Source organism: Cucurbita pepo, chromosome LG10 (genome assembly GCF_002806865.2).
Source record: "Cucurbita pepo subsp. pepo cultivar mu-cu-16 chromosome LG10, ASM280686v2, whole genome shotgun sequence".
NCBI lineage: Eukaryota > Viridiplantae > Streptophyta > Magnoliopsida > Cucurbitales > Cucurbitaceae > Cucurbita > Cucurbita pepo.
Window position 1 is genome coordinate 4,461,091 of NC_036647.1, and position 15,634 is coordinate 4,476,724.

At 37.6% G+C, this 15,634-nt stretch overlaps 1 protein-coding gene across 1 annotated transcript; it reads right to left on the minus strand.

The window, feature by feature from the left end:
• Positions 1–494: 494 nt before the first annotated feature.
• Positions 495–4,630, minus strand: LOC111803508 (calcium-dependent protein kinase 2-like). Its single transcript, XM_023687944.1, has 8 exons — positions 3,477–4,630; positions 2,673–2,816; positions 2,440–2,592; positions 2,194–2,309; positions 1,467–1,634; positions 1,256–1,383; positions 1,043–1,142; positions 495–964 (listed from the first exon to the last, which is right to left on the minus strand). Exons 1-8 carry the CDS (start codon positions 4,246–4,248, stop codon positions 890–892), a joined length of 1,656 nt encoding a protein of 551 aa, XP_023543712.1. The 5' UTR covers positions 4,249–4,630; the 3' UTR covers positions 495–889.
• Between the last annotated feature and the right edge of the window lie 11,004 nt (positions 4,631–15,634).

The window sequence follows — 15,634 nt, forward strand, 5'->3', positions numbered from 1 at the left end:
CATATGTCATTTGTTGCGGATGTTCAATGCAAAAGGATTCAACAGAACAGTTGTGGAATCTGCTTCCTACATGAATCTAAAGTTCAAAACCCCAAAAAGCTGCACCAAAGGTCCTGATCGCCTTGATATAAATATGAAGGGGGGATTTATATTTAGTGTTCGTCATTGGCATTATAATTCATGCGAGATGAGAACTGTTCTTTCTGCTCAATGTTGGAGTTTTATGGAATCGCTGATGTTTTAACAACAAAATCATAAAATGGGGTAGACGGTAGAATCATCCATAAACAGAGTGGCTTCTTGTTCATGTGATATTATTGTGTGCATTTTGATAATGCAAGCACATTACATCAAAGAACACATTTTTTAAAGAACCCATGATGAAGGATGCAATAAAAAATTATTCCAATTTTCCTAATTATTTCTGAGTCCTGCCATTTGTTTTACACATCATTGTTTCACTGCAAAATTCGAAATTGGATTTGATTCTAATGTTCTGTTGAAACTACTCTTGAAGAATGTCTTGCGAAATTGATCAGATCAGACAGTTCTTGTTCTTTCAATCTTATTCCAACAGATACTGATTTGTTCTAATGGAATGAGACTTCTAAACAATAGTTCAACTAACAAACAGAACTGGAAATGACAAGAATGAAAACTATTAGCTTGCTCTTGCAGGATTCTTCGGTTAGGTAACAGCTAAAAGGAAAAAGACAGGCTACATATACATACAACTTACCTCTATTTCTCAGGGAAGTACTGATCTCAAGCTAAGGCAGCAAAAGAAAAGAGAAAAAACAGACAACTATTTTGACGTCTGAATTCAAGAGGTTCTGGCAATCCGTCAGTTCCACCGACCGCTTTGAAGTTTGAATTTGCTGATAAGAAATTAAAAGAGCTTTCCTGGTTGCGTTGTTCCACTTCTCATCATTGCGCAGAATTCCTGGTAGTTGATTCTACCATCCTGCCATGCAAAGAACAGTGCGTTGATAATCAACAGACCCACAAGAAAAGCTTATCTTTTAAAACTTGAACAACTTACATTATCTGTGTCAACCTCAGAGATGATTTCCCTGATGCTGGCTTCATCACCCATGCCATAATCCTTCATGGCAGCCTCCAGCTCGTCTTTTGTAATGTATCTGTTATCAGACCAATAGCTCGGTAATATGATGCTATATACATATTTCAAGTCATTGCAAACCATTGAATTACAGATTTGGATTAAGTGAGGATCAGAAAGTTCCTGACTTACCCACTACTATCCTTGTCGAAAAACTGAAATGCTTTGTATAAGTGTTCATCTCTTTCTAGTCTGTGCCTGTGCATTGTTGCAGAGATAAATTCAATGTAGTCGATCGATCCGTTTCCATCCACGTCGGCCTGAAAAGTTTGAACCTTGCTATGAGAGAGTTCTTAAGCAAAAACCAATTAAAAGCATTGGAGATAAGTGTTTATTTACTTACAGCTTCCATTAGCTGCTTCACTTCAGCCTCTGAGAGCCGTGAACCAAGACGAGCTAAGCCTGTCTTCAATTCTTCATAGGTGATTGTGCCACTATTGTCAGTATCTATGTTTGCGAACATGGCTTTAAGGCCCTTGATTTCTTCTTCAGATAAGTTTTCCGCAATGACCTAAGATGTATATCAGTGAGGCTCAAATGTAAGAATTGTGAGTTGCATGAACGACAAAAAGTTCACATAGGAGGTAAAGAAACAAGGCCTCCTTACGAGAAAAATATGAACAGACACACACATCAAATAAAACATGTAGCCGCAGAAACTTCACAAGTTGAACAGACATTACGATTGTGAGATCCCACATCGATTGGAGAGGAGAACGAAGCATTCTTTATAAGGGTGTAGAAACTCTCCCCGATAGACGTATTTTAAAACCTAAGGAAAAGCTCAAAGAGGACGATATCTACTAGGGGTGGACTTGGACTGTCACAGTGTAAATTGAAAATGAAGCAGCTATGCTATTAAACCACTTAATTTGCTTAGGATACTAACATCATCGTCATCCTTAGCTCCACAGAGACAGGCAACATATACATCAGATATCTTTATGTTCTCAATATGCACAAAATAAATGCAGTGTGGTGTGCATCAATTGTGTTCATGCAGTCCTAGAAAGCAAGACAACATTTCCTCTACAAACCCGAGTCCTGATTGCAGTGTCTTAATTAATTACCTTCAAAGCAAGCTTCTTAAGCTTATTCATTGCCCTGAATTGCTTCATTCTAGCCAGAACAGCGTTATCGATTGGCTTGTCTGATGCTTCTCCACCTTCTCTGATCCATGGATGTTCTAGATGAAGACACAACTAATAACATTAGCCTAGATAAATGGCAGCAGCATTGCAGAAAAACCAAGAGGAGAGCCAAATGTGAAACCAAAAACCTTTCTTAAACACATATATCAAAGGATTGGTTGATACCTAGAACTTGTGAAGGAGTAATCCTCTTCCTCGGATCCTGTGTCAGCATTTTGCTCACAAGATCTTTAGCACTTTCGGATATGGTCGGCCACGGTGCACTAACAAAATCGATGTCTCCTTGCAGTATCGCATCAAATATTCCTTTCTCATTTTCTGCCATTTCAAATTGAGACAGGAAATTCAACACATTTTCATCTTGTAGTTTTAGAAACTGAAACTGAAATATAATTTACCTGCCCAAAATGGAGGCACACCACTGAGAAGGATGTACAAAATAACTCCAGCACTCCAAACATCAATTTCCTTCCCATAATTTCGCCTCAACACTTCAGGAGCAACATAGTAAGCACTGCCAACTATGTCACGATACACTTTACCTGAGATTACATCCAAAATACAGTTTTCATTAGCAGTTAAGCACAAGGGTCATCCGTGTTCATCATACAGTTTTCATTTCTTCAAGTGAGATAAGAGAGTAAGATATTAATAGAAGCTTCGTTGCATACAAAATCGTTATGAATGATAGAAAAATGGGCAGGAATTAGAATGAAATTCACAATCTGGGTCCATTAAGAGATGCCAAACTAATGATTTTGACTGGCTATACATCTATGATCTAAGTATCAACCAAATTCTACAAAATTGTAAACACAATCCCAAACTTAATCATCATTATCTATGTTAATCGTCGTTTTCTTGTCTCTGCTTTGCCCCATTGTCTGGGAGAATAGGACACATGATGATCATATTGCCTCAAATGCACGGCAGATTTGATGAACTTTTTAAGTTTTGAAACTTGTCCAATGAAAAGTACAAATTGCTGAAATGTAGTGATAACCAAAATTCACATACGACATGGAGTTCAGTTCAGCCATGGTGGCATCGGAATAATCTCACTACTTAACATGTGAATGACCTGCATTTACTTCCACATACGAAAAAGTAAGTATATATTCTCCGCAAGTAGAAAGGGTTTTAACTTTTTTGTTCAGAAACTAAATGAATGCAAGAGGGGAAAAGAAAACAAAAAGATGAACCTTCTTCAATGAAAACAGACAGTCCAAAATCAGTAGCCTTCAACATTGCTCCCTCTTTCTTGCTAGACAACAAGAAATTTTCAGGCTTCAGATCACGGTGCATAACCCCCATGAAATGGCATATTTGAACAACATTCACAATAGCACGACAAATTTCAGCAGCAGCCTTCTCAGAGTATTGGCCCTGCGCAATAATCCTATCAAAAAGCTCCCCACCAGCACAAAGTTCCATCACCAGATGAACCGAATACCTATCCTCATAAGCACCTTTGAACTCAACAATGTTTGGTTGTCCAGAAAGATGCTGGAGAATCAGAATTTCCCTCTTCATATCATCCTTATCATTCTTACTAATAAGCTTCCGTTTGAGTATAGACTTGCAGGCGTAAGTTTGGCCAGTGGAATTCTCAGTGCATAAATAGGTAATACCAAATTGACCTCTACCCAGTTCTTTTCCAAGAGTGTAGTACTTTTTAATATCATCATAGGGCCTACCCAGAATGGTGTCTGGATGATGTTGCGCTGTTCTAGGAGTAGCAACCGCAGGCTTTGAGAAAGCGGAAGCTGACGGTGGATGCTCCGCTGTTGGAGGCGGCTGAGGCTGATTTCTATTAGATGGCATTTGGGTTTGAGGGGCTGTTACCTTCTGTGTCGGGACAGTAGACTGAGGTTGGTAAGATTGATACGGACCTCTGGTTGCAATCCCTGTCGCCGAATCAAACCCATTAAGACCTGATGTTGGAGGCTTTTGCGTACTGCTACAGCAACCCATAATCTACACAGAAAGTGTCAATGTGGAGAGGGATGAGAGGGATGTTTTCAGTAAAAGAACAGTAAACCCAAATGGGGATTGAATTTCTGGGAATGCTGAAGAACAAATCCGCCGCCCAAGTCTGTATCCAGGTTGGAGAACGAAGGGATTTTACGCGTTGGAGGGAAGAAGAACACGAAAAGGTTACCTCTAAATTTGGATTTTGTGAGACGAAAGAGGAATGGAAGTTCAAGCGTATGAAAGCAAAACCCAAAGATATCAAAGCTTGGTGAAAATTGCTTGATAATAAGGCCAACCAATGGTCACCGTGTTCGTCACTGAACTTTAAAAGCTGAATTTAGTCAACTCAACAAAGGCGGTTCTTGTTCTTGAGAATTGCATTGGAAGCTGCATTTTTTTTTTTTTTTTTGAGTTAATTTTAACACTCAACTTTTAATTATTTTTCCTTTGAGAAAGTCTCACCTTTAAATTTCATCCATTAAATTCATAACGTTTTTGTATGAATAACTGTTGGCATTTGGATTTAAAGTGGACCAAAATGTATTTTTGTGGCCAGGAAAAGCAACACATTTTTTATTATAAAAATTTATACAAAATACATCACTCTCCTACAACTGTGAAAACAGAACGGTAAGTAAAACAAATTACCTTTTATAAAGGAAACCTTATTCTAGTAGACCCGTATTAAAGGTTGGAGGGGAAGCAAATGGGAAAGTCAAAAGATGACAATATCTGCCTGCGATGAATCTGGGTCGTTACAAATGATATCATTGTTGGGTTTTATGTCCTAAAACTCATAGTTTGTAAACAAAGATATATTCTATTTTCAATAAAGTTATTATTGTTGTTTATTCAGAAAAAATTGTTATTGAATAAAGTGAACTTTACGATCATTAATCTAAATCCAATAAACTAAGAACACTCTGGCTATAGTATGACTACTTGAACTATATGTAGAGACATAAGAGTGGATCAAGTTCAAGTATATAGTCAAAATGATCTATAGTATAAGGATAAGGCTGAGTACCTTATTCTGGGGACACTATGGATGCGGCCCACTTTTGTATATGATATAAACAATGCGATCACTAAATTGTGCATGTGGAGACATGTGAGTGGGGGCGTCCTATGCAATGAGTATTGCATAAGATCGGACCATGAAGAAAACCACTCTCACTTTATAAAGTCGTTTACTGTTGAGACTGATTTTCTTTTCATTCGATAACCTAGGTAACTCGGTTTTAATCCTGAGCTAACCATGAACTCCTGTTTATTCGGAATTATCCTTAGATTTGCATGGGTGAGAGTGGCTCTAGTTCGCCGACTCAACAGGCCTCCCATTTCAGGGGTAAGACTGGGTGAATGGCTGGGGACGTGGGGTGCAAGACGGAATTCACTCCTACCCACTTTTAGGGATAGAAGAAAGGTAGTTCCCTTAAGCACTGACTCCAGGTCTTGAACAAGGGGCCCCACCCTCTCATTGGCCTGAGAGGGATTCGGTTTACTGGTTGGACCACAAACCAATTGTTTATTAGAGGATCAGTGAGACATAAGGAACAAGAAGTAACTTCAGGGGTAAAACGGTAAATTGACCCAGCTCTAGTTACGAACAACCTGTGAAGGATCGACTTACTAATCATGGTTATATCAGATGGACAGAAATATATCTATAGTGAGGGGAGTGCAACTACTAGGCTATAGTGGAGTGTCCTAGTAGTTAACGAATGTTGGTTAACCAGGTTAATGAGTTTAATCGGTTAATCTTGAATCGTTGGAGCCCATGATCTATAGGTCCATTAGGTCCCTCTGCTAGCTCATATCGGACTAAACCATAGAACAGTGTGACGAGTGAGTTCGAAGTGTTCGAATTCAAATTAGGGAATATGCGTTACATATATACGATATATTTAACCGCAATTTTATTTTATTTACGAAATAAACGAAAAGAGAGAATCTGAGATATTTAAATAAGATTTAAATATCTTAATCAATTATGTGTCGGAATTGACTGGGATTGGCATTTGAATTAATATTAAATATTAATTAAATAGTTTAATTAATTATTTAATGTTACTTTAATTTGAAATTCATTATTCAAATTAATTGTTGAATTAAAATGAAGAAAGTCAAAATGTTGACTTTCATCTAATTAAAATGAAGAAAGTCAAAATGTTGACTTTCATCTAATGGAAAAATCATGTTAGTGGAATTTTGAGGTGTCAAAATTTGGTTTAACCAAACTTGCATGTTTGCCAAATAAACCCCACAAGTTTGAGTGGAATTTTGAGTGTCAAAATTTGGTTAACTCAAACATGCATGCTTGCCACATAATCTCAAACATTTGAGTGGAATTTTAAGTGTCAAGATTTGGTGATCTCAAGTTTGCATGAACATGCAAACTTGACTCTTTAAATAGAGTGATCATGATACTTGGAAGGGATTCTTCATCTTGATGAAAAACCTCTCACAAGCACTCTCTTTCACGTATACAAAATCCCTCCCAAGTTTAGTCACTCACCGGATTCCACAATCCCGTTCTAAGGCCGGAGAATAGTGGAGAAGACACTAGTGGTGGTTCGAAATCGGTTCGTGAGGCAAAAGGAGTTTGAACTACAAAAGGTTAGTATTTAAACTCATTAAGTTTTAATACTTATGAACATGCTAGTCATTTACAATAATTGATGTTCTAAAAGTGCCTAAGATCCAAATTGCTTCCGCATGTGTTATATTAACACCATCAATTGGTATCAGAGCAAGTTTTAGGCACTTTATTTACATTAATTTGATCATGGTGGGTACCATTTCATGCATGAAATTTGTGGTTGCTAAAGTGGATGGTTTTGGTTTTGGCTTTTTTTTTATGCTTCCATTTGATACAATTATTGTAATAAGCCTAAGGTGTATGGGCTTTAATAAATGAAGAAAGGTCTGTAATTTTTATAAAGTCATTAGAGTCCACTTTAGGTTGTAATTGATCGAAAATGGAAGAGATAAGCAAGCTGAACCGAAGAGGATGGAAGAGGCGGTTCGGGTGTTTTTTCTGTCGTTGGGGACCGATTGAACGTTTTTAAGGGTTGGTTGGTCCAGTTCGTGATCGTCGGGAGCGGCTCAAGTTATTTTTAGTTATTAATGTAATAATTTAGTTAATTGCTTGCTTTAAAATGCCAAAACCAACCCACTTTAGTGTGTTTAATTAATTATGCATTATGAATGTATGTTTTAATTAAATAGTAAATGTATATGCATAAAGTATGTCATATAGATTTAAAATCCCACCATAGGCTAAGCATGTTTCATGCATTCCAAGTATGTTATAAGTGTTATAATGTATAGTATGCATGTCTTAGGGTTCCATGAGTGATAGATATAAATTGTTATATTATTGCATGGAATGGATGATTATATAAATTGTTATATAAAGCATGTTATAGGTTATTTTCAACGTCATAAAATGAGGTAGACGTTAAAATCTATAATAAAGATAACAGCATGCTCACTAAGGGTTAAGAACCGAGCACGATCAATTTTAACAGTTAAAAGGGGTCGATGTCTTATAAAATTGCGGTTACGAGAAAGCTCACCTGGCACGATCTTGTCTAAGGCTGAAGGTACTTAAGTTGACGGTTTACGGAACACCTACTACCTGGAGATCGGACCAGTACTTGAGCTTAGTTAGCCGAGTTTTATGAGCATGCTTAAGTGATTTAAGATTTAGAAAAATCACCTAGACTTAAGTTATATTTAATTAGCCGGAATATACTTAAGTAATGAGTATACCCAACCATATAAAATACTTAGTGGGAGGAAAAAGGTGTATAAGATACATCGTTTTCTCTTCACGCTCTCTGTAAAATTCACACAGTGAGATTCATGCTCGGCCTCGTGTCGCCCTGGGAGCGTCCTCCATTCGGAAGGTATTTGCATGAGTCAATAACAAGGGGAATTGAGAAAGTATTTATAGTAAGTGGGAGAAGGAAGTCAACACGTCCTATGGTCTCCACCACTAGGTTGCACCGTGAGATTCCCATGTTCCGCCTGCATGTTGCCCTAGAGCAACTACCCATTCGGAGGGTCGTAACATGGGAGTCGGAACAACGCAAACTCCAGAAATGGATAGGATTTCTTAGGTCCATTCCCAACTTTGGCCTTTTCATTCGATAGCGTTGTTGGGGCCGATTTCTGAGGTCTGAAATTGGTGGGTCACACTTGCGAAGAATTACTAAGAGTTAGTATATTCTTGACCAAAATAGCGATAACTAAAACACTATAGGAACAAGAGTTATTCTGGGATTAGTGTTTAAGTCAAGAATGTCTTGGTTTAGTGAATGAGTGATTGACTGCCCCTCGGTAGCAGTTGCTCTAACTCACTAAAGTATCGTTGCAAATCAATAATGATTTGGGTACATTATTACATTTGCTAAAACTGATTGGATTAAACAGGATTAAGTCAAAATCACTAATAGAATTTTCTTTATATCACAGCATGACAAACTCAATAGTACAATTACTCGCTTCTGAGAAATTAAACGGCGACAACTACACAACTTGGAAATCAAACCTAAACACAATACTGGTCATTGATGATTTAAAGTTTGTTTTAACTGAGGAGTGTCCTCCAAACCCAAACTCAAATGCAAACCGAACAGCTCGGGATGCATATGACAGATGGATAAAGGCAAATGACAAAGCCCGAGTGTACATTCTAGCCAGCATATCTGATGTTTTGGCTAAGAAACACGATGTTATGGGTACTGCTAAAGAGATTATGGAATCTCTAAAAGGGATGTTTGGACAACCGTCCTTCTCCCTTAGACATGAAGCCATAAAATACATTTACAACTGCCGTATGAAAGAAGGGACCTCAGTTAGAGAACATGTCCTGGACATGATGGTCCATTTCAATGTGGCAGAAGAAAATGAAGCTGTCATTGATGAGAAGAGTCAAGTCAGTTTTATCATGATGTCTCTTCCGAAGAGCTTCTTCCAGTTCCGCACCAATGTGGTTATGAACAAAATAGAATATAACTTGACTGCTCTTCTCAATGAGCTACAGACTTATCAGTCCCTCTTAACAAACAAGGGACAAACAGGAGAAGCAAATGTTGCTATCTCCAAGAAATTACTACGAGGATCGTCCTCCAAAAATAAGTCTGGACCTTCAACTTCTAAAAGTGTTTTGATGAAGAAGAAGGGAAAAGGGAAAAATAAGATTCCTACTAACCGCAAGAACAAGGTTCAAAAAGTAGATAAAGGAAAATGTTTCCATTGCAACGAAAACGGGCACTGGAAGAGAAACTGCCCAAAATACCTTGCAGAGAAGAAAGCCGAAAAGACACAACAAGGTAAATATGATTTACTCGTTGTAGAAATGTGTTTAGTAGAGTATGACAACTCAACTTGGATACTAGATTCAGGGGCGACTAATCATATTTGTTCTTTTTACCAGGAAACTAGCTCCTGGAGAATGCTTGCGGACGGCGAGATAACACTCAGGGTTGGAACAGGAGAGGTTGTCTCAGCAAGATCAGTAGGAAATTTAAAGTTGTTTTTTGGAGATAGATTCATTATATTAGATAATGTACTTTTTGTTCCTGGAATGAAAAGAAATCTAATATCCATCTCTTGTTTATTAGAACAGTTGTATAAAGTATCTTTTGAAATCAATGAAGTGTTCATTTGCAAAAGAGGTATTCATATTTGTTCTGCAAAACTAGAAAACAACTTATATATGTTAAAACCGAGCAAAACAAAAGCTATTTTAAATATTGAGATGTTTAAAACAGCTGAAACTCAAAATAAGCGACAAAAGATTTCTCCTAATACCTATCTTTGGCACTTAAGACTAGGCCACATTAATCTCAATAGGATTGAGAGATTGGTTAAAAGAGGACTTCTAAATAAGTTAGAAGACAATTCTTTACCTCCATGTGAGTCTTGTCTTGAGGGTAAAATGACTAAACGATCATTTTGCGAAAAAGGCTATAGAGCCAAAGAAACCTTAGAACTCGTGCATACAGATCTCTGTGGTCCAATGAATGTCAAAGCACGAGGAGGGTATGAATATTTCATCAGTTTTATTGATGATTATTCAAGGTATGGCTATCTTTACCTAATGCATCACAAGTCGGAAGCTCTTGAAAAATTCAGAGAGTATAAGACTGAGGTTGAGAATCTATTAGGTAAAACTATTAAAACACTTCGATCAGATCGAGGAGGAGAGTACATGGATTTAAGATTTCAGGACTATATGATAGAACATGGAATAAGGTCTCAACTCTCAGCCCCTGGTGTGCCTCAACAAAATGGTGTATCAGAAAGGAGAAATAGAACTCTATTGGACATGGTTCGGTCCATGATGAGTTTCGCTCAATTACCCGATCCGTTTTGGGGATATGCAGTGGAGACTGCTACATACATTTTGAACATGGTTCCTACTAAGAGTGTTTCAGAAACACCTTATGAGTTATGGAAAGGGCGTAAAGGTAGTTTACGTCACTTCAGAATTTGGGGATGTCCAGCACATGTGTTGTTGCAAAATCCCAAGAAATTAGAACGTCGTTCAAAATTATGTCTATTCGTAGGATACCCCAAAGAGACGAAAGGTGGTTTGTTTTATGATCCTCAAGAAAATAGAGTGTTTGTATCAACGAACGCTACATTCTTAGAGGAAGATCACGTAAGAAATCATCAACCTCGTAGCAAACTAGTATTAAGTGAGATTTCTAAAGAAGTTACTGATAAAACAACAAGAGTTGTTGATCAAGCTGGTCGTTCAACCAGAGTTGTTGATGGAGCTGACACTTCTGGTCAATCACATCCTTCTCAAAAGTTGAGAATGCCTCGACGTAGTGGGAGGGTTATAACTCAACCCGATCGTTACTTGGGTTTGATAGAAACTCAAGTCATCATACCTGATGATGGCGTTGAGGATCCATTGTCCTATAAACAGGCAATGAATGATGTTGATAGAGATCAGTGGATTAAAGCCATGAATCTTGAAATGGAGTCAATGTACTTCAATTCAGTCTGGGAACTTGTAGATCAACCAGATGGGGTAAAACCTATTGGTTGCAAATGGATCTATAAGAGAAAACGAGACCAAACCGGTAAGGTACAGACCTTTAAAGCAAGACTAGTAGCAAAGGGTTATACCCAAAGAGAGGGGGTGGACTATGAAGAAACCTTCTCACCTGTTGCTATGCTTAAATCAATTAGAATACTCTTGTCTATTGCCACATTTTATGATTATGAAATTTGGCAAATGGATGTTAAGACAGCTTTTCTAAACGGCGATCTTGAAGAGAGTATCTATATGGCTCAACCAGAGGGGTTCATTGAACAGGATCACGAGCAAAGGGTTTGCAAGCTTAAAAGATCCATTTATGGGTTGAAGCAAGCATCTCGATCCTGGAACATAAAGTTTGATACTGCGATCAAATCTTATGGCTTTAAACAGAATGTTGACGAACCTTGTGTTTATAAAAGGATAGTCAACTCTACAGTAGCTTTCCTGGTGTTGTACGTTGACGATATCCTACTAATTGGAAATGATGTGGGAATTCTGACTGACATTAAGCATTGGCTGGCGACACAATTCCAAATGAAAGATTTGGGAGAGGCTCAGTTTGTTCTTGGAATCCAAATTGTTCGAAATCGCAAGAACAAAACACTAGCTTTGTCTCAAGCATCGTACATCGACAAAATGTTGATTCGATATAAGATGCAGGACTCCAAGAAAGGATTATTACCTTTCAGGCATGGAGTTCATTTGTCGAAGGAACAAAGTCCTAAGACACCTCAAGAAGTTGAGGATATGAAACACATTCCCTATGCATCAGCGGTCGGTAGTCTGATGTATGCTATGCTATGTACCCGACCCGACATATGCTATGCTGTGGGAATTGTCAGCAGATATCAGTCCAATCCGGGACGTACTCATTGGACTGCCGTTAAGAATATCCTCAAGTATCTTAGGAGAACGAGGGACTATATGCTAATGTACGGTGCTAAGGATCTGATCCTTACAGGGTACACTGACTCAGATTTTCAGACCGATGTAGATACAAGGAAATCGACATCAGGATCTGTCTTCACTCTGAACGGAGGAGCAGTAATATGGAGAAGCATAAAGCAAGGTTGCATTGCTGATTCCACCATGGAGGCTGAGTATGTTGCTGCTTGTGAAGCAGCGAAAGAATCTGTATGGCTTAGGAAGTTCTTAACTGATTTGGAAGTCGTTCCAAATATGCATCTTCCCGTCACTCTTTATTGTGATAACAGTGGAGCAGTTGCAAATTCAAAAGAACCAAGAAGCCATAAGCGAGGAAAACATATTGAGCGCAAATATCATCTCATAAGGGAGATTGTGCAACGAGGAGATGTGATCGTCACACAGATAGCTTCAGAACACAACATTGCTGATCCATTTACAAAGCCCCTCACGGCTAAAGTGTTTGAAGGGCACCTAGTGAGTCTAGGACTACGAGTTATGTAATCTAGGGCAAGTGGGAGAAAAGGCATGAGTATGTGATGCCCTAGTTTATTGTATTTCTCTCTACTCAACGTTATAAAACCCCACTAGAGTTTTAGTCCAAGTGGGATTTTGTTGGGTTTTATGTCCTAAAACTCATAGTTTGTAAACAAAGATATATTCTATTTTCAATAAAGTTATTATTGTTGTTTATTCAGAAAAAATTGTTATTGAATAAAGTGAACTTTACGATCATTAATCTAAATCCAATAAACTAAGAACACTCTGGCTATAGTATGACTACTTGAACTATATGTAGAGACATAAGAGTGGATCAAGTTCAAGTATATAGTCAAAATGATCTATAGTATAAGGATAAGGCTGAGTACCTTATTCTGGGGACACTATGGATGCGGCCCACTTTTGTATATGATATAAACAATGCGATCACTAAATTGTGCATGTGGAGACATGTGAGTGGGGGCGTCCTATGCAATGAGTATTGCATAAGATCGGACCATGAAGAAAACCACTCTCACTTTATAAAGTCGTTTACTGTTGAGACTGATTTTCTTTTCATTCGATAACCTAGGTAACTCGGTTTTAATCCTGAGCTAACCATGAACTCCTGTTTATTCGGAATTATCCTTAGATTTGCATGGGTGAGAGTGGCTCTAGTTCGCCGACTCAACAGGCCTCCCATTTCAGGGGTAAGACTGGGTGAATGGCTGGGGACGTGGGGTGCAAGACGGAATTCACTCCTACCCACTTTTAGGGATAGAAGAAAGGTAGTTCCCTTAAGCACTGACTCCAGGTCTTGAACAAGGGGCCCCACCCTCTCATTGGCCTGAGAGGGATTCGGTTTACTGGTTGGACCACAAACCAATTGTTTATTAGAGGATCAGTGAGACATAAGGAACAAGAAGTAACTTCAGGGGTAAAACGGTAAATTGACCCAGCTCTAGTTACGAACAACCTGTGAAGGATCGACTTACTAATCATGGTTATATCAGATGGACAGAAATATATCTATAGTGAGGGGAGTGCAACTACTAGGCTATAGTGGAGTGTCCTAGTAGTTAACGAATGTTGGTTAACCAGGTTAATGAGTTTAATCGGTTAATCTTGAATCGTTGGAGCCCATGATCTATAGGTCCATTAGGTCCCTCTGCTAGCTCATATCGGACTAAACCATAGAACAGTGTGACGAGTGAGTTCGAAGTGTTCGAATTCAAATTAGGGAATATGCGTTACATATATACGATATATTTAACCGCAATTTTATTTTATTTACGAATTAAACGAAAAGAGAGAATCTGAGATATTTAAATAAGATTTAAATATCTTAATCAATTATGTGTCGGAATTGACTGGGATTGGCATTTGAATTAATATTAAATATTAATTAAATAGTTTAATTAATTATTTAATGTTACTTTAATTTGAAATTCATTATTCAAATTAATTGTTGAATTAAAATGAAGAAAGTCAAAATGTTGACTTTCATCTAATTAAAATGAAGAAAGTCAAAATGTTGACTTTCATCTAATGGAAAAATCATGTTAGTGGAATTTTGAGGTGTCAAAATTTGGTTTAACCAAACTTGCATGTTTGCCAAATAAACCCCACAAGTTTGAGTGGAATTTTGAGTGTCAAAATTTGGTTAACTCAAACATGCATGCTTGCCACATAATCTCAAACATTTGAGTGGAATTTTAAGTGTCAAGATTTGGTGATCTCAAGTTTGCATGAACATGCAAACTTGACTCTTTAAATAGAGTGATCATGATACTTGGAAGGGATTCTTCATCTTGATGAAAAACCTCTCACAAGCACTCTCTTTCACGTATACAAAATCCCTCCCAAGTTTAGTCACTCACCGGATTCCACAATCCCGTTCTAAGGCCGGAGAATAGTGGAGAAGACACTAGTGGTGGTTCGAAATCGGTTAGTGAGGCAAAAGGAGTTTGAACTACAAAAGGTTAGTATTTAAACTCATTAAGTTTTAATACTTATGAACATGCTAGTCATTTACAATAATTGATGTTCTAAAAGTGCCTAAGATCCAAATTGCTTCCGCATGTGTTACATTAACACCATCAATCATCAGAGTCAGACACCGGACGCTAGCAACACCGGACGATGTGCCAGCCTTCTCGCTGTTCCCTGAAGGGGGTAGACACGAGGCGGTGTACCAGTAAGGACGCTGGCTCCAAAGGGGGTAGATTTTGGGGTGGTCCCACATCAATTGGAGGAAGGAAAGAGTGTCAGCGAACTAATCACCGTTACCTTCCCTCTAGTAGACGCGTTTTAAAGCCTTGAGATGACAATATTTGTTAGCGGTGGATCTGAGTCGTTATAGAAACTTTTATTTGTCAAAATTGTACAAAATGCGATGGTAATTAAACAAAAAAATAAATGTTTCAAGCTGTTTAAAAATTACTTTGCAAGTAATAACATATTAACGAAACGAACGTTTAATGCCACTTATATACATTATTTGTTATATGTATTTTATTATATTGATTCTGATGATAACGGCAGACTTAATAGTAAAAGAGCAAACAAATAATTATTTATTTTAGTTTATAAGATATCAATTATACAAATGATCATGTATGTAATGACTAAAAAAGCAAACAAAAGTTATTGATAAATAATATATTGGTCAATTTCATATATTTTACTCAAAATTAGAAAATAATTTATCTGATGATTAAAAACTTCTGGTAAGAGGTTCGATCTAATTTTGATTCGATTCCAACCTTTATAAAAAATAGGAATAATTTTTTTTATGTCATTTGCTAAAAGGTTGGAATGAACGCTAATCACATTTCTTTTCGAATCCCACATCAATATCATTCTCAATCTTTATTCAATTGGTCTACAACCTTTTTAAATTTACTACACCTACAA